This window comes from Somniosus microcephalus, chromosome 7, assembly GCF_052327205.1.
Source record: "Somniosus microcephalus isolate GS21.2 chromosome 7, FLI_Smic_1.0, whole genome shotgun sequence".
Taxonomy (NCBI): domain Eukaryota; kingdom Metazoa; phylum Chordata; class Chondrichthyes; order Squaliformes; family Somniosidae; genus Somniosus; species Somniosus microcephalus.
The window spans coordinates 201,743,474-201,769,906 of record NC_140993.1 but is presented as its reverse complement, the minus strand read 5'-3'; the positions used below and the strand labels follow the sequence as shown (position 1 = coordinate 201,769,906).

The following is a 26,433-nucleotide window of genomic DNA, read 5'->3' as shown; positions in this document are numbered from 1 at the left end:
TGGAAGTTGTAAAATAACTCCTTAAATGTACACCACTTATCATGTATCGTCTTACCCTTTAATCTATTTTCCCAATCCACTCTACTCAATTCCACTCTCATACCTTCATAGTCTCCTTTATTCAAGCTTAGCACGCTTGTTTGAGATCCAACCTTCTCACCCTCTAATTGAATATGGAATTCAACCATGTTATGGTCACTCATTCCAAGGGGATCCTTTACTAGGACATTTTAAATTAATCCTGTCTCGTTACACAGGACCAGATCTAAGGTTGCTTGCCCCCTGGTCGGTTCAGTTACATACTGCTCAAGAAACCCATCCCTAATACAGTCAATGAACTCATCCTCAAGGCAGCCCTGCCCAATTTGATTTGTCCAATTAATATGATAGTTAAAATCCCCCATAATTATAGATGTTCCCTTATTACAAGCCTCAACTATTTCCTGATTGATACTCCGTCCAACAGAGTTGCCACTGTTCGGAGGCCTATAGACTACGCCCACTAGTGTTTTTTTCCCCTTATTATTCCTTACCTCCACCCAAACTGTTTCATTATCCTGATCTTTTGACCCAATATCATTTCTCTGTATTACAGTGATTCCTTCCTTTATTAACATAGTCACCCCACCTCCCCTTCCTTCCTGCCTGTCCTTCCTGATCGTTAAATAACCTGGTATGTTTAATTCCCAGGCATTGTCACCCTGCAGCCATGTTTCTGTAATGGCCACAAGATCATACCCATATGTAGTTATTTGTGCCATTAACTCGTCTATTTTGTTACAAATGCTACGTGCATTCAGATAGAGAACTTTCAAAGATGTTTTGTGACACTTAGTTCCTGGTTTTGCCCTTTTTATTACTTTACCTTTTACTCCATACCTTCTGCCCCTTCCTGACACGCTCTGGTTTTTAATTTCCCCACTGCTACCTAAGTCTATGACCTTCTCTGTTGTCATTTTTATTATTTGCTCTCTAGGAACCTCCCCCCCACTAGTTAGTTTACAGCCCTAGTTATATGATCCGCCAGGACTCTAGTCCCAGCACTGGCCAAGTGAAGCCCATCCCAATGGAACAGCTCCCTCCTGCCCCAGTACTGGTGCCAGTGTCCCAGGAAGCAAAACCCATTTCTCCCACACCAGTCTTTGAGCCACGCATTTAACTCTCTAATTTTATTTGTCGTAGCCAAATTCGCTCGTGGCTCAGGTAAGAACATTATTACCCTTGTGGTTCTGCTTTTTAATTTGGCCCCTAGCTGCTCAAACTCCCTCAGCAGAACCTCCTTCCTTGTCCTATCTATGTCGTTGGTACCAACATGGACCACGACAACTGGATCCTCCCCCTCCCACTCCAAGTTTCTCTCCAGTCCAGAGGAGATGTCCTTAACCCTGGCATCGGGCAGGCAACACAGCCTTCGGGACTCTCGCTCTCGGCTGCAAAGAACTCTATCTATCCCCCTAACGATACTATTAGTGCTCGGTTATAAAGGATCGCCTGGACAAAGCGCACACAGGAAAATCGGGCAACAGGATCACACACCTGTAACAAAGCCCGCTCAATATTCCATTTGTTCATTTAAATGGATGAAAAATCGTACAGGCTCAGTTACAGGCGTGCGATCCTCCCTGCACGATTTTCCTCCATGCATTCCACCCAAGCAATCCTTTACGTCAAGCATTATAAAAGGGAAATCTTTCCAACTAAACCATCCGTAGATATGTGGGAGTTCGAGGTAAAGGTCAACATTCAGCAAAAATTAAAACAAATCATCAGATTGCCAGTTCTAGGAAAAGATATATTTTGTTCTTTACCAGGTGGAGTGACGGGCTTGCATCCATTGCTGGGGAGCGGTGAACACGTGACGGATGAGCACTCTGGATAAGAATTGTAATCAGGTCGAATGCCTACAGCTTGGCAACGTCCAATATAGTCCACTGCCACACGATCCGAGTAAGCAGCACACACATTATCGTATGTCTCACCATTATGACCACAGACAGGCTGCTGCCCACACAGATCCTCCAAAGAAAATACAAAACCAAAAACAGAGTTTTCAATAAAGTACGAGCTATTCGATATGAACGGTTACATTTCATCTTACACCTAACAGCATCAATTAAACTTCATTGGAAATGATACGCATTAAATCTAATACGAGAACAGATCACTTTGAAAATACTGGATCCCAATTTATTGTATTAACAGGACTCATTAAACATTGGTCCAAAAATTCCTGTAACCGGTCAACGAACGGAGCTCACCGTTAGTTAGACTTGCCCATGCCCATTTAATCACCATAATGGCCCAGTAATTCGGGTCCTAATGCGTGAGTACGGACGGGGTACTCACGCGTGGGCCCGATGGAAGTGCCGGTTTTCAGGATGCACAGCGCATGCGCTGAAAACCGGCATTTCCTGTCCTCTGAACCAAGGGGTTAAGAGGCGGAACGCGTGCGACATTTCAGGCAGCGCGTGTGCGCTGAAATTCCATTTTTTGGTGAAGAGTTGCCCGTGCGTAAAGGCCTCCGGTTTTTACGCTTGAAAAAACCAGACGTAAGTACTTAGTTTTACAGGTAAGTGGTCTATTAATACAATTTAGAATTTTTTTTCAACAGGTTTGTTATTTTTAAAGAATTTACAGTAAGGTAAGTGTATTTTTAGACCCGATTTGTTAAAAAATTATTTTTTTCAAAAATTTGATTAATTGTTTAAAATAGTTTTTTACAGTTATTCATAGTTCATTTATTTATTGGGATTTTAAAAAACTTTTATTTGTAGTTTAAGTGCTGTTTTGGGCGCCCTGAGTTTTCATGAGTTTGACAGTTCTTACTATCAAACTCATGAATGAACTTTTGCAACCTCCCATTGGTTGCCCAGTGCCCACGTGATCCCAGCCAGCTCATCAAAATAACTACACTTTAATTCTGTTTAAAACTACTTTACATTCTTCAAAATAATGTAAAAGTATTTAAAACTTTATAAAAGTTAGCTAAAGATTAATAAAAATACATGTGAAATTGCTTTTCAGCTTGTGTTAAAAATTGGGGGCGTGGCCTATAGTAAGGAGACCTCAAGGGGCGTGTCTAACTTAGACTCCGCGCTCGAGGCTTCGCGCTGGCTGCACTCCTGGGCGGCGTGACATCAGACGCTGCCCGGGAGTAATCAACTGAAAAAAGGAATTCCAGTGTCCCGGGAGCAGAACGGCCAGCGCGCAGTGTAAGTGCACATCGGGGGCTTGCACGCGCGGCAAGCCCCCGAACCTAATTTCTGGGCCGATATTTTGCGTGGCAAGTTGCTAGAAGTGTGAGATGGAAATGGCACGGCGCCCTCTACAGGACATCTGGGATCTGAGTGAACAGGAGAAGCAACTGTGTATCTCCTTAACCAATCAGATTGAAGGATTGTGAAATGACCAGCACAAGATCTGAACAAGGAAGTTAAAGTTAGAGTGGGTGAATTCAATGTCAATTAGGTACAGAAAGAGAAATAAAGAGGGGGAAAAAAAGATTGGATTAAGAGTGAGAAAAAAAGAGACTGATGGAATGAGACTCCACACTTACAAAAGTTAATTTTCAGCGGCAGAGAAGTTGACTGGCAGTAATTAACACTTCTCGCGTCATTAAAAGGGGACTTAGACTTGAAGCGACTTGACTGTGGTGAGTTTACATCATATCTACCGTGCAAGTACAGGAACTTCATGTCTTTCAATGCATTTGAATGGACAGCTAGACCGCGAGATGCCGTTTTCACAAAGCTGACGGTGAAGCAGCGCATCTCTGACAGCAGCATCTCAATTTCCTTGTTTAATTGCGCAGCTGCCCTTGCCTGAATTTGCGGTGGTACTTGCACTTAAATAACAGCGAGCGTTATTAGCTTCATTGTTATTTTGACAGCAATTTTTGTGCCACTATATTTAATTAAGAAGCGATTTAAAGGTAGAAATAAAGAAAAAGACAATTGCACTCAGATACAGCCTGCAAAATACAGAAAGAACTCTTTCACAAATGCACATAATTTAGCTTAAAACACATAGGGCTGAAAATTCAGTAGGCTTAGCGCCCCATTTGGGGCGCTGGAGGGCCTAGCGCCGCAGTTATGGCCAGTTTGAAAATTCAGTGGGGCCCTTCCGTCGGCGTTACACCGGTTGCGCTGCGCCGGCACCGATGACGTCATCGGTGTGCGCAGCGTCCCGGTTGCCGTGGTGACGGGCCCCAGCGCCGAAATTGAGTTGCGGCCGCCTCGCCCGTGGCAGCCGCAACTAAGATTTTTTCAACCGAGTCTTCCCCGAGTTAGCGCCGGCGCATTAAGGTCGCGCGGCGGCCGGCCGCCTGCCCGCACCTCCCTCCCCGGACTCCTCCACCCCCCCACCGCGGAACAGATGCGTCTGGCCTGCAAGCCCGGCACTTGTCCGAGGTGCCGGGCTCATTTTTTTCAATATTTGAACGGACAGCGGGCGGGTGCAGGCAGCTCCTCCTTAACTGAAGGAGGAGGCCTGCACTTCCCCAGCCTGCCGCACCGCATCGGGTCCCGCAGCGCCGGAATGCGGCAGTCAGCGCCCATTGGGAGGCGCTCACGCCCGCCAGTAGCGCCGGCAGCCGTCTGGGCGCGGCGCTACTGAATTTTTGGCGCGCGCAGGGGGACTTAGCGCCGGCGCTAAATTTCCGGCGCTAAAGCCCTGGCGCGGCACCAACTCAATTTCTAGGCCATAGCATTCCAGCACACAGGGGGAAGGTAGCCCACACAAGAGTACAGAACTTGCACTTAATATTTTATCCCTGGCTGAGTCCATTTCACAGTAGGAAGTTACGTTAAGCAGAAAGCTGCCATTACTAAATGCTGTACTCAAATACTAAGTCATCTTTGGTTGTAAAACCACTTCTCAATTATGTACAGGTTAATGCGTGATCCCGACAAAAGTGGTCTCAAGATCTCTGCGCGCAGAGCAATTCTCGCACAAGGGGAGGTGGGAGCTGACTTTGCAGGATTTGGTGAGGTCAGTTAATGTAAATAACTATCATAAATAACAACAGAAAATGCTGGAAACTCTCAGCAAGTCAGGCAGCAGAACGACGAAGGGTCATCAACCTGAAACGTTAACTCTGTTTCTCTCTCCACGATGCTGTCTGACCTGCTGAGTGTTTCCAGCATTTTCTGTTGTTATTTATGATTTCCAGCATCCGCAATATTTTGCTGTTGTAAATAATTATCATGTTACCTGTGCATTTTTAGCAAGCAAAAGGGGTGGTATGGCTGCAAGGGGGCCAAGCAATGGGGGGCACAGTAGTTTTATAAGGGCTGCTGCTTTGCACTGTGGCTAGTTTATGGTGCTGGAGGTAGAACTACTGCCTTCAATAGGAAGACTTTAGAAGAGACAAGAAAGAGGAGGGTAGCCACTGTAGGATAGTGCATCAGAACAGGCTAGGGGGCCTGGCATGAGCATAGAGCATGATGGGGTAGATAACATAGGACATCCATTAGCTGAACTCAAATAGAAGCGTACACAAAACTGTTTTTTCCTGAGACAGTGCAAATATGAGACACACTCTTGAGCAAACCAGTTAAAAAAAATAAGACAATGGAAACAACAGAAGCAGACGTGACAATCTATGGTTAAACACAATGTAAACTGAATTTAAAATAAACAATGGAGAGACTCGATTAAGTTAACAAAGCATACTTATAACAAACTATCATTAAAGTTTGAGGGAAATATAAAAGTACTAAGGAGGTAATGGGGTATATTAAAACCTGAAGTAACAGGGGCCCAAATCTCCTTGGGGTTCCTAGTATACTGGGGGTGTTAAGGAGCCGGGCAGGAGCGAGCGGGATGGAAATTGGGTTTGGACTCGGTAACAGTAGGATTCTACTCGTTTTGTTCTACGCTGGACAATTCATCAGGCCCAAAGTGAGGGTGTTTCTTGTGCTGCCCTCCTTCCAGACAACGTCAGCAAGAGGCAGGATTGAGGGGATGATATCACCCACTGGAATTCCTGCCAGTCCCACCTCTGGTGCCCCCAACGTACTGTAGACCCACATGAAGCAGGTGTATAGTGTACAGCTGGTGGAAGTGGGACCCACCAAAGTGGGAAAGGCCAAGTTTCCTTACAACAGTTAGTCGCAGTGCATTAATAACTATAAGTAACAGAGTGCATTAGAACCACAAAATGATTCCAAATGGCTAATTCTGCAACCCCTCACTCTCAGTAGAGAACTTCGCAGGAGTGTAGGATTTTGGAATTAACCCTCAAATCTATAGATCTACTGATTGTACCAGCCTGTAGATCATTTTTACAGTGTGAAATTAGTATATTCATACCTGGCATGGGCCCATGTAGGACAAAGTTTTTGATCTTTGGTACAAGGCACACCGATTGGAGTGTTCCACATTTTCTGTATCACAAACAGGTTCGACTGGGAGCAGCTCGCAATTCACCGATCTTGAGATACACTCGTACTGGTCACATTCAAGTAAATCAATGCTAGTGAGACAAACTTTTGGTTTTGGAATACACCTTTTGAAAATAAAATTTTTAATATTTTTTTTTAGAAAAACAGGATTTTAAAATTTACTGACAAACAAGACAAAATGAATTTGTCAAATTAATTTTCAGGTAGTTATAAAAGGAAACTAAACATAGCTTAGATAATTTTGAGCCAGGCTGCAGGCACTCTCCTGGCTGCTGTTCTGATGGAAAATTCTGCTTGCACCCTTCCTGGATTTTTAAAGACTGGTAGTGATTGTCCATTTTTCTGGAGAACTGACGTAACAATGGGCATACACTCTTTCAATATCTGGAACATCCATTTCAATATAAAGTGTCTTCTTTAGCTCAGTGCTCGCACTCTCACCTGAGTCAGAAGGTCAAGGATTCAACTCCCACTCCAGTTCTTGGGCACATAATCAAGGCTGACTCCTCAGAGCAGTACTGAGGGAGTGCTGCACTGACAGAGGTGCTGACTTTCAAATGAGACGTTAAACCAAGGCCACATCTCCCCTCTCATGTGAATGTAAAAAATCCCTTGCTACTATTCAAGGAAGAGCAGGGGAGTTCTCCCAGTGTCCTGGCTTACATTTATCCCTCAACCTACATCACTAAAACAGATTATCTGGTAATTTATTTCATTGCTGTTTGAAATTGGCTGCCACGTTTCCTACATTACAACAGTGACTACATTAAAAAATATTTTACAACAGCAAAATACTGCGGATGCTGGAAATCTGAAATAACAACAGAAAATGCTGGAAAAACTCAGCAGGCCAGGCAGTATCCGTGGAGAGAGAAACAGAGTTAACGTTTCTGGTCTGTGACCCTTCGTCAGAACTGGAAAAAGGTAGGGATGTAACAGGTTTTGTACTCTCTGTAGCTGTGGGGTGACCACCTCCTGGAACGTGCGCTCCAGGAGATTCCCAGTCTCCCGTATGCCCTGCAATGACTCCAGCCATTCCTCAAGCTCAGCAACCCTGAACTTGAGTTCGAGCAACTGGAGGCACTAACTTCACACATGGTTATCCAAGATACGTGAAGCGTCCCGGAGTTCCCACACGGCACAGGAATTGCAGGCAATGGGCCTCAGCTGTCCCATCATTTTGCTTAAAAGTCTATCTACTTATATTATATATATATATATATATATATATATATAAAATATGTTTTTCCTTTAGCATCCCCGTATTATTTATGTATACCAGATTTTTATTTAAGACAATTCGGATCTCTTTAATGTTGGTATCCTCTACTTGGTTCATTTTAATTTTATCTCCTTAGATCTAATTCATTACTGATTATGTATATATTTAATTTAAATTACTTAGCAACTCCTTCCCCCTCTGCACCAAATTCCCAGCATTAGCTCCATCTCATCAAGAATTATCAGCTTTCTGTTACATAATCAGGGCACAATGAGGACAGCGTGGTCCGAGTTAACCAACTGTAGTTATCTCAGACCAAGTTGTCGAGGTATTTAAGAAAAGCAATGAAAAGATTGTTTCCAGTGGTTGGCTTGAGGCCACAAATTTAAGGTGATCACAAAAAGAATTAAAGAGTTTAGAAAGAAATGTCTTTATACAAAGGGTGGTTAGCATGTGGAATTCTTTGCCACAAACTGTGTTGATACACAGTGTGTCGATTCTTTTAAAAGAGAATTAAATAATCACATGAAATAGAGGAATATTAAAGAGTAGAGGAGCAGGTAGAGTGAGATTAGATCTGGTGGCTCATGTGGAGAAAAGAATCGGAACAGACTTGCTAGAGTGAATACCCTCTTTCTGGAACATTCTGTGATTCTATGAACACTGCTGATTCACTGGATGTAATCAAAACCCATTGATGATGTTGATTGGCCATTCTAGTAACTGGCAATTATAGAGTCAATTTTCCAAATCTGCTCAACTAGCAGGAGCTTCAGACACTGGAAGTGCTGGTTCAGAAATTTCAGTTGCAGAGTTTACTAAAATGCTCTATTGAATCCAAGTGATCTGTTACTGCGCAATGAGTTAAATCCCCAAATATGTTGGTTCTGATCAATTTCTAAGAGGTTCACATATAACACATTTAACAGAGGAATGTCTTACTCTCAACCCTTGGACTGTCAGACTGCTTATCTAACATCCAGACTTGGATGAGTCACAATTTTCTGCAGCTCAAAATTGACATGGCTAAAATCAGTGGCCCGGAATTTGCGATGAGAACAACGGTGAGTCTGCCAGTGCTCACCGTTATAATGGAGGAAATCTGACAGCAATTTCTGGAGTACGCACATGCACAGTTAAACATGGAAATCCAGAAGTTGCTGTCAGAGATACCTTACTCCTCCACATGGTGCGCTCCTCCACAAGATGTGCTGTTGTAGTCCTCGCCAACAGACTTGACATTGAAATGACTGCAACAGCGTGAACTTACTGTATTTACCCAATAGTTCCGCACTAAAAGTGGCTGAAAAAGTTAGGGCTGATGCATTTAGGAGTAAGTGAATTTTTAATGGTGTGATGATAGGTGATTGTTATTGTTGCACAACCTCTCTGGCCCTGAAAAATTAATTTTACAAGTGTGGAGTCTCATTCCTTCAGAAGAAAATTAGTGTTGGAGATCTTAAAAAATTTAAATAAAATAATTTTTATTTTACCTTTTTCTGTCTGTCTCTTTTATCTCTCTCCCTTAATCCCATTTGTATTTCCCAATCTTTATTTCACTTTCTCTACATTATTTCAATCTCATTTATATTTCCTGCTTTATACTTCCTGGTTTGGATTCTGCGCATCTCAGTGAGGATACTTCAATCTGATTGGTTGAAGAGCCTCACTTTTGCTTGCCCTGGTCACACATGCCACAGATCCCCTATGGAGGGCGCCACGCTGGAAAAGACGGCAGACGCCATGCCGTGAGAAACTGTCAGCACGTGCGCTGTTCCTTCACTGCTAAGAGCAAAATCCAGCCCATTGTCTTTGGCCCCTGCCACAACTTCCGCTCCCTTGTAACTGGCTCCATCCACCTCCCCAGCCACTATCACAGGCGGAACCTGAATGTTCATAATCTTGGTTTCTTGACTGATCCTGAGTTGAGTTTTAAACCATACATTTAATCCATTATCAAGACCGCCTACTTTCGTATTTGTGATATTATTTGCCTCAGACACTGAAACCCTTATGCATGCATTGATCACCTCAAGACTTGACTATTCCAACACGCTCCTTGCTGGCTTGCCATCCTCCACCCTCCATAAACTCCAACTGCCACATGCCCATCACCCCCATCTTCACTGACCTACCTTGGCTTCCTGTCTCCCAATGCTTCAAATTCAAAATCCTTGCTCTAGTTTACAAATCCCTCCATGGTCTTGCCCCCATTCTATCTCTGCAATCTTCTCCATCCCTATACCCTCTCCATTCCTCTAATTCCAACCTCTATGAGTTCCCCCCTCTCTTTGCCCCACTATTGGTGGCAGATCTTTCAGCTGTCTTGGCCAAAGGAAACTTTTGCATAAACATTCCCAGACCCCCCAAGAGTCACTGTGTAGAATATTCAATCATTCTCATATTTTTACTATTTGGCCCTGGTCACCGAATGCTGCACCCACTCATGCGTTCCAAACACGACAAAAACTATTGTGTCCCATGCAATACTTGATACCTCAATCTATACTGTGCCTGTAGAGGTTTTCAAACTGAAACCCTTGGACTATAGGGGGTCTGTAAGATAGTTCAAAGTCATCCTGTTTCTATCTCCCACACAGAAAGTTTGAAACCCACTGCTGTAATTACCAATACCATTTCCAATCCAAAACCTAGCTAAATATGTATTCAGCTTCTTTTTAATGTCCCTAGTAAAGTCTAAATTTACAGCTGACTCCAGTTTAACTTGGTTTAGAGGTGACCTTTAGCTACCAAACACCATTATGAGCCATCAAACATTTGCTTCAGATATAAATCTACTATTACTGTTAATAATAGGCTAGTAGCTCTTTCTCAACCAGCTACAGAATGTGTGATTTCTACATCTCCAAAGTGGCTTCATGACTAAGAAAGCTGCAGTGAAAGTCAAGTCTCTCAACATGTAGAGGTGAAGTCACTCAAAGCAGTTCTGCAGCTAACAGAGGTAAATTGCCCCAAAAGTCAGGAACAAAACAGAAATGAGGGAGAAGCACATGTTCCTTTTGAAGTTGCATAAGGATTGAGGCAGGAAGTACTGCTAGGTTACACAGCTAAGAGCTGGAGGTGCTGTCAATTTGTGTCATCGTTTCATGTATATTTGGGGTATCCGTCTATCACTACTGCAAAAACCTGTGGCTATGGGAAGATGGAGAACCAGGTAATACTGCTACTCCGATTACTAGTATGGTCTCTTTATAGATCACTGAAATGATAACTTAATTATAAGTCAGCAGCACAGCCACATTTACTGATGCCCATAGCTCAGGGAAGTGCAGTATGTTAGCACCAATGAGCAGGAAAAGTAGATGACTGGAAATTTCTAAACACAAAAGTGGTAGCTATGACAACGGACACAGGGAGGCCTACTGTATACTTGGAAGCTGCAGCAAACTGAGAACCCATACTAATCAGTAGCTGAAGAAGGTCCAATAGGTAATTCATAGAGCGCTGTGATTAATTTGAACATAAACCAATTCATATAAAAAAAAGTGTTGATACCTTTGACTTTTGGAACATTGATTAGGAGTGCATGGATCTTTGGATGTACAGGGTCCAAATTCAAACTGATTGTCTTGCAGTCCGACACATCGTGCAATACAGGCACTTGGGTAGGTGCGTCCATTGTGGGCACAAACTGGTACAAACTGGTCAGCACAGTTACAGGGAAGACCTATACAAGACATTTATAAACAGTTTACTTGGTGAACATTCTTTATGTTATAAATCTTCATGCATGTTACAGAAATAGTACCTATCCCAGCGTATAATTTTTCTATCTGTCCACTGATACAGAACCAACTGTCACACCCAGTTTTCAGCCATGCAAGTTAGCTTAAGACAAAACATGGCATGATGTGTGATGACATCCGATTTGAGGACCGTGGCATAATTACTGAAAGTTTAGTTGGTTGACAATTAGCAGCTAATAATCAGGAGATCATTTGGACATGCAACAGAAGATACCAGAGATTGCCACAAGGCAGCATTCTCACTGAGGGGGTTGAGGGGGTTTAGGAAGCATCATAAATCACAAGCATGAACCTTGAGAAGTTTACAACTGCACCTGAACACGCAATGAGATTACTACTGTGCAATTATTCGCACATATCTGTTTGTTTGTGTTTTTATACCATTACATAAAATAGTAATACTTTGTTATAAGAATGTGGAATGTTTAGGCCCAGTCTTGTTTGGTCAGTTGATGGATGAGGATGATATCAATGAAGAATAAATTTCCATCAAAAAAAAATCACTCATTGCCTCCATCCTACTGAACTACTCATTAATGTTGTACATTTCTAGGATGCAGGAGATGGTCTCAAGACACTATGAAACAGAGGCAAGTACTTCCAATTCAAACACAAGAATTACATCCAATTCAAACACAAGAACTTCCATATCAACTACTGCAGCATTGAGCAAATTAAAAACAATTTTAGTTTTTATTTGCGATGTATAAACTGTAGACTTTTCCATACAGGTTCAGTTTAGGATTAAATTGCTATAGGGCACTTGCACATCTTTTGGGTGTTGCTGCATTTGCAGTGAGATGTGCCCACTTTACACCTGGAGGTAGATCGGATTAAACTCAGGCAGATTTTGCAATACTTCAGATTACCACATGTCAGTTCAAAATTGGTGATATGAAGGTTGTTAGTGTAGTGGGTAAAATGGGAGAACAGTGCAAGTCAGAAATGGGGCTTTGAGACCTTCCTGAGAGAGATGCAATACAACTTACAAATGGAAATTTTTCATTATTTGAACTGTTCTTGAATTATCTACACACTGCTTCCTGATCATTTGCACATGGATGATATGATATTTTGCAGGGAAAAGTAAAGTCATGAAGTGTGCAGTTTCATTAGTCTGCAACCATTCATACTAGAGGTAATTTTCTGTCCAGTGGGATCCTTTGGATGGGTGGACACTAGGCAATTCAGTGGTGCACAATCCCAGCTATTGCCTGTTAGAATCACATAGTGCACAATTTTCCAGTTGTGCTTAAAACAACTTTATTTATTTTACCATTTCAATAAGGCCTCAATGTATGAAGAGTTTCTGAACTTGAGGAGCGCTGGTGTCACTGCAGGGCATACGGGAGGTTGAAAGTTTCTTGGATCGCTCGTTCCAGGAGATGGTCACCCTGCAGTCAGAGAGTTCAGGAGGACAGCAAGTGTGGGCATCAGGCACGGTAGGAAGAAGAAAAAGCAGGCAGCGCAGGAATACTCCAGGAGTGTGCCATTCACAAATCGTTTTTCAGTGCTGATTACCGGTGAGGTTGACGTCACCATGAAGGAGTGCAGTCCAGAGAAAATCCACAGCACCGTTGGGCAAATGACTGCACAGGTGGGCACAGCAAAATGTAGAAATGCAGTTGTCATGGGGATTCGATAGTCAGGAGGACAGACAGGTATTTCTGCAACTGCTAATGAGTCTCGCATGGTGTGTTGCCTCCCTGGTGCCAGAGTAGAGGACATCACAGGACGGGTGCAGAACATTCTGCGGAGGGAAGGGGAACAGCCAGAACTTATGGTCCATATTGGAACCAATGATCCAGGTAAGAAAAGGGTTGTGATCCTACAGAGTTTCAGAAGCTAGGGTGGAAACTGATGAGGAGGACCTCAAAGGTGGTAATCTCTAGATCACTCCCAGTGCCATGCGCTCGTGAGCAGAGGAACAGAATGATAAAGCAGGTTAACATGTGGCTGGAGAAATGGGGCAGGAGGGAGCGCTTCAGATTCCTGGGGTATTGGGACCAGTTCTGGGGGCAGAAGACCTGTACAAGGTGGACAAGGTAGACAACCAAATAGTAGGAAGGAGATGGAGGAGCAAATTTGCAAGTTTCAAAAAGGTGTAAAAACAATAGCCATGATGTGGGGTGGACAAATGTAAGAAGTCACACAACACCAGGTTATAGTCCAACAGCTTTATTTGAAATCACAAGCTTTCGGAGTGCTCCTCCTTCGTCAGGTGAAGTGAAGAGATGCATATAGGCACAGCATATATAGTCAGAGAACACTGCCAGATGATTACAGGTAATCTTTCTAACTGCCCTTTATCACACCTCGGCAGAGAGATAATCACAGCAATCAAAGGTGTGAATGGTATCCAAACAGGTCAGTCAGGAAAACATTACATCAAAGAACAATGAGGTGGGGTCACAAGGGGTCAAATGTTGCAGATGCTAGGGTCTGTATGAAAAACAAAAAAGACAAAAAACAATAAATAAAAAAAATAAAAAAATTTCTTTGCTGGAAATCACAGCAGGTCCGGCCGCATCTGTGTAGACGCTGAAAGACGCCCTCGTAAGAACGTGATATGACACTCGACTCGTCGATCGACAGTTCCGGCGGGCCACAGTGAAAAATCGCATAGACCTCCTCAGAAGACAAACACGGGACACAATCAACAGAGTACCCTTCGTCGTCCAGTACTTCCCCGGAGCGGAGAAACTACGCCATGTTCTTCGCAGCCTTCAACATGTCATCGATGACAATGAACACCTCGCTAAGGCCATCCCCACGCCTCCACTACTCGCCTTCAAAACAGCCGCCTAACCTCAAACAGACCATCGTTCGCAGCAAATTACCCAGCTTTCAGGAGAACAGCGACCACGACACCACACATAGAAACATAGAAGATAGGAGGAGTAGGCCATTCGGCCCTTCGAGCCTGCTCCGCCAGTCAATGAGATCATGGCTGATCATCCAAATTCAGTACCCTGTCCCTGCCTTCTCCCCATATCCCTTGATCCCTTTAGCCTCAAGAAATATATCCAACTCTTTCTTGAATATATTTAATGAACTGGCCTCCACCGCCCTCTGTGGCAGAGAATTCCTCAGGTTCACCACTCTCTGGGTGAAGAAATTCCTCCTCATTTCTGTCCTAAATGGCTTACCCCTTATCCTTAGACTATGACCCCTGGTTCTGGACTCCCCGGCCGTCATAAACATCCTTCCTGCATCTAGTCTGTCCAGGCCTGACAGAATTTTATAGGTTTCGATGAGATCCCCTCTCAATCTTCTAAACTTCAGTGAGTATAAGCCCAATCGACACAATCGCTCCTCATACGTCATTCCTGCCATCCCAGGTATCAGCCTGGTGAATCTTCGCTGCACTCCTTCCATGGCAAGAACGTCCTTCCTCAGGTAAGGTGACCAAAACTGCACACAATACTCAAGGTGCGGTCTCACCAAGGCCCTGTACAACTGTAGCAAGACATCCTTGTTCCTGTACTCGAACCCTCTTGCTACGAAAGCCAACATACCATTTGCCTTCTTAACCGCCTGCTGCACCTGCATGCTTACCTTCAGCGACTGGTGCACAAGAACACCCAGGTCTCTTTGCACTTCCCCTTCTCCCAATCTATTGTCATTCAAATAATAATCTGCCTTCCTGTTTTTGCCACCAAAGTGGATAACCTCACATTTATCCACATTATAGTGCATTTGCCATGTTTCTGCCCAATCACCCAATCTGTCCAAATCGTACTGGAGTTTCACGACATCCTCCTCACAGCTTACCCTCCCACCCAGCTTTGTGTCGTCTGCAAATTTGGAGATATTACATCCAATTCCCTCGTCCAGATCATTAATATATATTGTGAATAGCTGGGGTCCTTGGACCGATCCTTGCGGTACCCCACTAGTCACCGCCTGCCACTTGGAAAACAACCCGTTTATTCCAACTCCTTGCTTTCTGTCCGCCAACCAGTTCTCTATCCAAGTCAATACCTTACCCCCAATCCCATGTGCCTTAATTTTGCACGCTAATCTCTTATGTGGGACCTTATCGAAAGCCTTCTGAAAGTCCAAATACACCACATCCATTGGTTCTCCCTTATCTATTTTACCAGTTACATCCTCAAAAAATTCCAGTAGATTAGTCAAGCATGATTTACCTTTTGTAAATCCATGTTGACTTTGTCCGATCCTGTCACTGCTTACCAAGTGCTCTGCTATTACATCTTTTATAATAGACTCTAGCATTTTCCCCACTACCGATGTCAGGCTTACCGGTCTATAATTCCCCGCTTTTTCTCTACTACCTTTTTTGAATAGTGGGGTAACATTAGGTGCCCTCCAATCCATGGGTACTGTTCCAGAGTCTATCGAGTTCTGGAAGATGACCAGCAATGCATCTACTATTTCTAGGGCCACTTCCTTAAGTACCCTGGGATGTAGATTATCAGGCCCTGGGGATTTATCGGCCTTCAGTCCCATCAATTTTCCTAACACAACCCTGCCACAGCAACCTCTGCAAGAGATGCCAGATCATCAACACAGATACCATCATCACACGTGAGGACACCACCCACCAGGTACATGGTACATACTCATGTAACTCGGCCAATGTTGTCTACATCATACGTTGCAGGAAAGGATGCCCCGGAGCATGGTACATCGGCGAGACCATGCAGACACTGCGACAACGGATGAACGGACACCGCACAACAATCGCCAGGCAGGAGTGTTCCCTCCCAGTCGGGGAACACTTCAGCAGTCAAGGACATTCAGCCTCCGATCTTCGGGTAAGCATTCTCCAAGGCGGCCTTCGAGACACACGACAACGCAAAATCGTCGAGCAGAAACTGATAGCCAAGTTCCGCACTCATGAGGACGGCCTCAACCGGGATCTTGGGTTCATGTCACGCTACATGTAACCCCACCCGACGTAGAGTCATCCAGACTCGAGTCGTCGTTGGCTTGTTCTCTCTACACAGATGCGGCCGGACCTGCTGTGATTTCCAGCAAAGAATTTTTTTTATTTTTTTTATTTATTGTTTTTTGTCTGTTTTTTGTTTTTCATACAGACCCTAGCATCTGCAACATTCGACCCCTTGTGACCCCACCTCATTGTTCTTTGATGTAATGTTTTCCTGACTGACCTGTTTGGACACCATTCACACCTTTGATTGCTGTGATTATCTCTCTGCCGAGGTGTGATAAAGGGCAGTTAGAAAGATTACCTGTAATCATTTGGCAGTGTTCTCTGACTATATATGCTGTGCCTATATGCATCTCTTCACTTCACCTGACGAAGGAGCAGCGCTCCGAAAGCTTGTGATTTCAAATAAAGCTGTTGGACTATAACCTGGTGTTGTGTGGCTTCTCACATAAAAACAATAGAAATCACACACACAGAAACCCCACAGTGCAGATAGAGGCCATTTCGGCCCATCGAGCCTGCACCGACACATATCCCACCCGATCCCCGTAACCCCTACACCAACACATATCCCACCCTATCCCTGTAACCCCACGTATTTAATCCCCCTAACACTAAGGGTCAATTTTTATCATAGCCAATCAACCTAACCCGCACATCTTTGGACTGTGGGAGGAAACCGGAGCACCCGGAGAAAACCCACGCAAACACGGGGAGAATGTGCAAACTCCACACAGACAATCACCCGAGGCTGTAGTGATAATGGAGGACTTCAATTATCCTAATATAGACTGGGGGAAAACAGCGTAAAAGGCAAAGAGGAGGAGGAATTCTTGAAATGTGTACAGGAGAGCTTTCTTCATCAGTATGTTTCCAAACTAATGAGGAAGGAAGCAGTGCTGGATCTAATTCTGAGGAATGAAGTGGGGGAAATGGAGCATGTCTCAGTGGGAGAGTATTTGGGAAACACTGATTACAATATCATTAGGTTTAGCATAGTTAGGGAAAAGGACATTGAACATACAAAGGTGAAGATATTTAACTGGAAGAGAGCTAATTTCAGTGAGTTGAAAAGGGATCTGGCCCAGGTGGAACAGAAACGAAAGGGCAGATTTTGCGGTGAGTATGATGGCATACTCAGGGTACGCTGTCATACCGCCTTTGAAATTGACCACAAGTTTGGAATTTACGCACGCGCTGGCGCATGTGCTAAATCCCGAACTTGCGATCTGTCAAGGTACGCCTTGACAGATGATCCGCACCGACGGTGAAACACTCATTGTTGGCGCAGGGTTGGGCTAATTCCCCAACAACTGCCCAGCAATTACATCTGAAAATGTTACTGTTAGTGAAAGCAGGTGCAGGAGCCTGTTTCACTGTGAAAGGAACCCAATTGTATTGAACATTGAGAGCAAGCAGTGGATATAGTTGTAAGCAATGCAACTTTTACCCTAAAACATGCAAAATCTGCAAATTGATCAATAAGTTTAAATAAAATTGAAATGATACTGCTACCAGAAAACCACCCACAGAAACAAACTACATGTACTGAACACGTACTGCTTTTATTAGTATTCTGCACTAACAAGCCTCATCATATTCCAGCGTCTCACGAACTGTTTGTAAATGATACAGAGCCTTGGCAGACCGGGTGCTTTAACATGAAATGTTTAATTACGTTTATTGGACATATACCAAATATCCACACATTTTATAGAACTATAAATGTGCGAGAAAGCAGACATTGTGACAAGTACATTATACATAGCTGCACCTAAATTTCATACGGAGTAGGTGGGAAAACACAACTATTTTTTGGTTTAGTTGACAAATATTATAGTACACAATAAACACAAGTCCCCTTTTCTGCACCCACTCTCATCAAAGCATGTTTTGTTTCCGAAAGTCTAGTGGGAGTTTTTTTGGATATGATCTTATACAGATACAGGAAACTTTCGTTTAAACGGAGGTTAAATGTCCGGAACGCTCTATTCACCGGCAAAATTCAGGAGTCGGTTCAGATAAGTTTTTTTACTTTTCGTTGCTTTTTTTCTCCAGTCGTGGCTCTGCAAGTGTCTAGCTGAACCTGTTGCTTAGCTACAGAGACGCTTGCAAGCTGCGCCGACTGTTTTGAAGCTGTTGCTAAGCAACAGGGTTTGTTGCTTCAGACGGAGCTCAGAAGCTCCATATGTTTTAACATTAGCGCTGGTTTCTCCGGCAGTTTTGATGGGCCGGCACCAGCTCGGTCCCGTCAGTGCTGGATACCAGAAAGTTTCCTGTATTGCATTTCAAAAATCAACATGTTGGTATTTTGTTACATAATTTTAACAAAATGCTGATGTATGAAATAAGTCCAAATACCAGTTTAATTAAAAGTTTTAAAATATTCATTTCAATGCAAGACTGAAAGAATTTTCTGTGGCCGTGGCTTAGTTTTGACAGATTTTGTGGGCATTTCTTCCCTTACGTACAGGCCTTACGCTGCGCTCTTGGCCTCCGTGATGTAAATCGCTGCGCACAACTCTGCAGCGCCAAACAGCAAGTCTATGCGTGGGGCCTCGCACAAGGTAAGTTCGTATTCTATACGGAGGTTGGCGGCATACTCCGTAGCTACACCACCGACCGCCAGTTTTGGGCCAAAGATTATCAGGAAAAACAGTAAACGAGAAGCCTTCAAAGAGGAGATAGTTTGGGTACAGGCTAGACACATTCATATGAGGGGGAAAGGAAGGGCATCCAAAGTTAGAGCTCTCTGGATGACTAAAGCAACTGGATTAAAATGAAATAGAAAAAGGAGGCTTATGATAAATGTCAGGTTCATAATACAGTAGAGAATCAAGCAGAATACAGAAAGTGCAGAGGAGAAATGAAAAAGGAAATAAGGGGCAAAGCGAATGTATGAGAAAAGATCAGTGGGTAACATAAAAGGGAGCACTAAATAAAGAGTAAACGGATAGTCAAAGGAAGGAAATCTTCTTGTGGAGGCAGATGGCATGGCTGAGGTAATAAATGAGTACTTTGCATTTGTCTTCACTAAAGAGGATGATGCCAATATCAGTGGAGAAGGGGGTTAGAGAAATTAGATAGGATAGAAATAGATGAAGAGGAAGTACCTAAACTGCTCGCAGCACTCAGAGTAAAAAAGTCAGCCAGTTCAGATGGGATGCATCCTTGGTTGCTGAGGGAAGTAAGGGTGGAAATAGCAGAGGCTTTGGCCACAATCTTTCAATCCTCCTTGGCTATGGGAGCAGAGCCAGAGGAGTTGAAGGTTGTAAATGCTGCACCCCAATTCAAAAAGAGAGAGATAAACCAGGTAAGTACAGGCCAGTCAACCAAAGGGTGGTGGGGAAACTTCTAAAGACCATAACCGGGACAAAATCAATTGTCACTTGCAAGGATATGGGTTAATAAATGACAGCCAACATGGATTTGTTAAATTCAAATCATGTCTGACAAACTTGATTGAATTCTTCAATTAAGTAACGGAGAGGGTTAATGAAGGTAGTGTAGTTAATGTTATATATATGGACTTTCGGAAGGCGTTTGATAAAATGCCACATAATAGACTTGTTAGCAAAATTGAAGCCCACGGGATTAAAGAGACAGTGGCAGAGTGGATACAACACTGGCTAAGAGACAGAAAGTAGACAGTAGTGGTGAACGGTTGTTTATCAGGCTGGAGGGTAGTGTGCAGTGGTGTCTCCCAGGGGTCGATATTAGGACCACTGCTCTTTTTGATATATATTAACGACCTGGACTTGGTATGTGGGCATAATTTCAAAGTTTGCAGATGAGACAAAGCTTGGAAATATAATAAACAGTGAGGAGGATAGTAACAGACTTCAGGGGGGGCATGGGCAGACACATGGCAGATGAAATTTAATGCAGAGATGTGTGAAGTGATGCATTTTGGAAGGAAAAATGAGGAATGACAATATAAATGAAATGGTACAATTTTAAAGGGGGTGCAGAAACAGGGAGACTTGGGGGTTCATATACATAAATCTTTGAAGGTGGCAGGAAAAGTTGAGAAGGCTGTTTAAAAAGCATATGGAATCCATGGCTTTATAAACAGAGGCACAGGGTACAAAAGCAAAGACGTTAAGGTAAACCTTTATAATCAGTGTTAGGCCTCAGTTGGGAGTATAGTGGGAGTGTAATTCTGGGCAAAACACTTTAGGAAGGAGGTGAAGACTGTGGAGATGGTGCAGAAGAGATTTGCCAGAATGGTACCAAGGATGAGGGACTTCAGTTACGTCATTTGGCAGATTGACTAATGAACCAGAGGCAACTTGCAGAAACTTTTTTTTTTTTTTTTTACACAGTGAGTTGTTGTGATCTGGAATGCACTGCCTGAAAAGGTGGTGGAAGCAGATTCAATAGTAACATTCAAAAGGGAACTGGGTAAATACTTGAAGGGAAAAATTTTACAGGGCTATGGGACTACAGGAAACTTTGTGCTATCCGGAGGTGAGCTATCCGGCAATCTGGAGCCACCGGTAAAAAATCAGCAGCCCTTTTTTATTCTTTTTGCTTTGTTTGAACAGTCAAGCTGTGCAAGGTCTGTAGCTATAGTAACAGCTTCAGCTACAGAGCTTTAGGGCCACACCCGAGTGTTTAGAAGCTGTTGCTAAGCAACAGTGTTTGTTGTCAAATACGGAGATAAGAATCTCGGTATCTCTCAACATTAACTCTGGAGAGTACGGCAGTTTTCAGGCAACAGCAGCAGCTCGGTCCCATGGGTGCCGGATAGCACAAAGTTTCCTGTAATTGGACAGCTCTACCTAAGAGCCGGCACAGGCACGATGGGCCGAATGACCTCCTTCTGCGCTGTATCATTCTATGATTCTATGTGGAGAGACTGGAGAAGCTGTGGTTGTTCTCCTTAGAAAAGAGAAGGATAACAGGAGATTTAATAGAGGTGTTAAAAATTATAAGGGGTTTTGATGGAATAGATAAGGAGAAATTGTCTCTTCTGTCAAATGGGTTGGTAACCTGACGTCATAGATTTAAGATAATTGGCAAAGAATCCAGGGGAGAAATTAGGAGATTTTTTTTTATGAAGCGAGTTATGATGCTCCATCAGATTCAATAGTAACTTTTAAAAGGGAATTGGATAAATACTTGAAAAGGAGAAATTTTCAGGACTATGGGAAAGAGCAGGGGAGTGGGACTAATTGGATAGCTCTATCAAAGAGCCGGCACAGATATGATGGCCAAATGCCCTCCTTCTGTGCTGTACGATTGTATAATTAAAATGGTTTACCATTTTGTGGTCTCAGTCCACCCATCTGACCTGGGTTTAAGCAGAATCTCCATGTGTAAAGGAATTCTTAAAGGGAAAGAGGCATTTGTCATCATTGCTGAGCTTCACCATGGCACAGGACGACATGGTGTCGCAAAGGGCTATTTTAACTGTTACATTTTTATCAGTTTCTCCTCACAGCCGTAAAAGGCGATTTTTCCTGTGATTGGGAACCTTACCTGCCACATGTGAAACGATTGAAAATTGCACCCACGATTCTACCACATGCACTGGCATCAGACAAGATTCAGGCCTCCAATGCGTACTCAGAGAATTATTCCCGTTACAACCAAGCATTTAAATTACTTCCATCTTTGCTATGACACTGCATAATTATTAACTGTAAGAAATGTTATTTTCATGAGAAACTACATCCAGGAGACTCTTAAAGGCAATAATTAGAATTTTTCTGTACACAGAACAAAAACAAATTCTACACACAACTCATCCAAGAAATCCCCCCCAAGAGTAATAAACAATTTTATTTTATGGTCTAATTTGACAGAGAGCATAATGTACTTATCAAAAGTCTGACCTGTGAACTTTCTCCGATCCAGCCGAGAACTGTAATCACTTAAACACTGACGGTTTGAACAGATCAGCTCTCCAGCAAAACACGAGCATGTGTTGCAGTCCACTTTAAAAGATGTTCCATGACCTGTGGGGCAGAGAAACAAAAGCAGTGTTATCAGAAATTCAGAAAAGGTTTAACTATGCAACTAACCAGGACAAAAAAAATCTTGTAAATCCACCTTTGCGGGTAGACAGGGCCTCGGATCAACATCCCCCGTAAGCTGCAGTGCCTCCAGCGTGGCCTGTCTCCCCCACTGCACAGCCCATTCAAATTTTTGCCCATACGCAGTATCTACAATGTGAAAGGTGGTGAGCGGCCTGAGCGGGACCTTGCCGATGACTGTGCGGCTGTGCGACTCAACGGGAACATTGCCTCGGATTACTTCAAAAACATGCAAAATGGCTGCAGATTTGCTGGCACGATAACAGCCACTGCATTTCTAAGTATGAGCCTGTGAAGTGCTTTGGATAGTAGGTATCAGCCTTGGCTCAGTGGTAGCACTCTGGCCTGAGTCAGAAGGTTGTGGGTTCAAATCCCACTCCAGAGATTGAGCACGTAATCTAGGCTGACAGCTCAGTGCTTAGGGAATGGTGCACTGTCGAAGGTGCTAATCTGAGGCCCTGTCTACCCGTTAAGGCGGATGTATAAGATCCCATGGCACTATTTGAAGAGCAGGGAGTTCTTCTGTTGTGCTAACCAACATTCTTCTCTCAACCAACATCACCAAAATGAGATTATCTGGTCATATACCTCATTTGCTGTTTGTGAAAAAATATGTGGAAAAATATCAGCTGCAACTGCCTACATAGCAACAGTGATTGCAGTTCATAAAGGAATTCATTGCTGTGAACAGTCTGGGATGTCCCCAAGCAAATTTGTTCTTTCTATATATTTTACCAAACATATTGACTTTATTCATCAGGATCTCTCCAAGGTAATGGGGTGATTTTGCATTTTATGACAACATTATTGTGTTCTGCCAAGAAACTATTCAGCATAGGCAGGGCAACAGAAATTCATAATTTTTCATTAAAAAAAAACAGTTGTTCATTAACTCTTCCAATGTCATGTGAGGCTTTACTTATCAATTAACATTATCCTTTGAGTCACTGGCATAGAACAAGTAAAATGTTAAATAAACTGAAATGTACTTAAAAAAAAATCCAGGGAAAACTATTAATTGATACCACCTTTCTTAAGCAGTATAAACACCTAAGTTAATAGTTCAAATATTTCATTCTTTTCCCATAGAAACTGTATACAAAGCAGTCCCTGCTGCTTTACAGGCAATAGAAATATTGCTTAGTATTGTTCACAGACTAAATTAAAATAACAATGGGGTTATTCATAAATTCAGTCCCAGGCTTGCTTAGGGGCCCAGATCTTGACCAGACTCAGGCCTTGAACCTATCTGCAAATCTATTACCCTGGAATTAGAGTCATAGTCTTAGAGTTATACAGCACAGAAAGAGGCCCTTCGGCAAGTTATACAGCACAGAAAGAGGCCCTTCGGCCCATCGCGTCCGCGCCGGCCATCAGGCCCCGTCTATTCTAATCCCATTTTCCAGCACTTGGTCCATAGCCTTGTATGCTATGGCGTTTCAAGTGCTCATCCAAATGTTTCTTGAATGTTGTGAGGGTTCCTGCCTCTACCACCCTTTCAGGCAGTGAGTTCCAGATTCCAACCACCCTCTGGGTGAAAAAGTTCTTCCTCAAATCCCCTCTAAACCTCCTGCCCCTTACCTTGAATCTATGCCCCCTTGTTATTGACCCCTCTACTAAGGGAAAAAGTTCCTTTCTATCTACCCTATCTATGCCCCTCATAATTTTGTATACCTCAATCAGGTCCCTCCTCAGCCTTCTCTGCTCCAAGGAAAACAACCCCAGCCTGTCCAGTCTTTCTTCATAGCTGAAGCGCTCCAGCCCAGGTAACATCCTGGTGAATCTCCTCCAAAGCAATCACATCCTTCCTATAGTGTGGCAACCAGAACTGCACACAGTATTCCAGCTGTGGCCTAACCAGCGTTTTGTACAGCTCCATCATAACCTCCCTGCTCTTATATTCTGTACCTCGGCTAATGAAGGCAAGTATCCCATATGCCTTTTTAACCACCTTATCCACCTGTTCTGCTGCCTTCAGGGATCTATGTACATGCACACCAAGGTCCCTCTGATCCTCTGCCTTTCCTAGGGTCTTACCATTCATTGTGTATTCCCTTGCCTTGTTAGTCCCTCCAAAATGCATCACCTCACACTTTTCAGGGTTAAATTCCATTTGCCACTGTTCCGCCCATCTGACCAACCCATCTATATCGTCCTGCAGACTGAGGCTACCCTCCTCGCTATTTACCACCCCACCAATTTTCGTGTCATCCGCGAACTTATTGATCATACCTTTTACATTCACATCCAAATCATAATGTAGACCACAAACAGCAAGGGACCCAGCACCGATCCCTGCGGTACCCCACTGGACACAGGCTTCCAGCCACAAAAACAACCTTCGACCATCACCCTCTGCCTTCTGCCACTAAGCCAGTTTTGGATCCAATGTGCCTGGATCCCATGGGCTCTTACCTTCTTGACCAGTCTCCTATGCGGGAATTTATCGAAAGCCTTACTGAAATCCATGTATACCACATCCACTGCGCTACCCCCATCCACACACCTGGTCACCCCCTCGAAAAATTCAAATTAGTCAGACATGATCTTCCCTTGACAAAGCCATGCTGACTATCCCTGATTAATCCTTGCCTCTCCAAGTGGAGACTAATTCTGTCCCTCAGAATTTTTTCCAATAATTTCCCTACCACTGATGTTAGGCTCACTGGCCTGTAATTCCCTGGTTTATCCCTACTACCCTTCTTGAATAATGGTACTACGTTAGCTGTTCTCCAGTCCTCTGGCACATCCCCTGTGGCCAGAGAGGTTCTGAAAATTTGTGTCAGAGCCCCTGCAATCTCCTCCTTTGCCTCACACAGCAGCCTGGGATACATCTCGTCCGGGCCTGGGGATTTATCCACTTTTAAGCCTGCTAAAACCGCTAGTACCTCCTCCCTCTTGATGCTAATATGTTCAAGTATATCACAGTCCCCCTGCCCAATTTCTATGTCTACATCGTCCTTCTCCATAGTGAACACAGATGCAAAAAATTCATTTAAAATTCCACCTACATCTTCTGGCTCCACACACAGATTGCCACTTTGGTCCCTAATGGGCCCTACTCTTTCCCTAGTTATCCTCTTGCCCTTAATATACTTATATAAAACACCGTAGGATTTTCCTTTATTTTGCTCGCCAGTGTTATTTCATGGCCCCTCCTCGCTCTCCTCATTTCTTTTTTAAGTATCCCCCTACACTTTTTATACTCCTCTAGGGCTTCCTCTGTCTTTAGTCCTTTGTATCTGCCAAAAGCCCCCCTTTTTTTCCTAATCCATTCTCGTATATCCCTTGACATCCAAGGTTCCCTGGGCTTGTTGGTCCCACCCTTGACCTTTGCGGGAACATGTTGCCATTGTACTCTATTTCCTTTCTGAAAGACTCCCATTGCTCCGTTGTGGATTTTCCTACAAGTAGCTGATCCCAGTCCACTTTGGCCAGATCCTGCCTTATCATATTAAAATTTTTAGTGGCTTTACTAATATGACACATTCTTAAATAACTTATGGTTTTAGGCAGATAGATAGATAGAGAGAACATTATATTATATATATATATATTTTAGATATAGATAGGATATATATAGATATGTATTTAAAAAACTTACTTTTCCTCTGGCCTCCTACAATGCAGGTTTTTTGCACATCAATACAGGGCATCTCCAAGCAATTTTCCAACCGCCCACTTGAGCCACAAGTGCACACCCTGTAACAACCCATTTCTCCACTTGCCACAGGAAGCTGAATCAGGGTACCCTGTCGGACAAGGAAATCAGAAGCTTCTCCCAGCTTGCATCCTGAAACAAAGCAAATGCACATTCTCTCAGTGTAGACGGTAATAAATAAACAGTTTAGAAGACAAGCATCACTGTCAATTTCAAATAAAGGCATGTTTGGACATGTATTTTGAAACTAAACTGAAATCAGGAACAGTTAAACTAGTGTGCAATAATTTCCTTATTATCTCTGTATTACCCATTTATAGCTGGCTGATATCCCACACTGCAATGTGTCCCAGACAGTTCGGGCACGATTTTGCCAGCCCTGGGGTGGCGGGTATAGAGGCGGGACTGCCAGGAAAATGG

The 26,433-nt window shown here is 43.4% G+C and overlaps 1 protein-coding gene across 1 annotated transcript in view; it reads right to left on the bottom strand.

Annotated features, from left to right (window-relative positions):
- reck (reversion-inducing-cysteine-rich protein with kazal motifs) overlaps nucleotides 1-26,433 on the bottom strand; it is a 250,308-nt gene that overhangs the window by 26,898 nt on the left and 196,977 nt on the right. The window contains exons 15-19 of the mRNA XM_085993983.1: nucleotides 25,957-26,145; nucleotides 22,152-22,274; nucleotides 11,143-11,314; nucleotides 6,313-6,508; nucleotides 1,809-2,016 (exon numbers count right to left, since the gene is read on the bottom strand). Of these exons, the coding sequence (XP_085850109.1) occupies nucleotides 1,809-2,016; nucleotides 6,313-6,508; nucleotides 11,143-11,314; nucleotides 22,152-22,274; nucleotides 25,957-26,145 (888 nt within the window). The remainder of the gene's footprint in view (nucleotides 1-1,808; nucleotides 2,017-6,312; nucleotides 6,509-11,142; nucleotides 11,315-22,151; nucleotides 22,275-25,956; nucleotides 26,146-26,433) is intronic.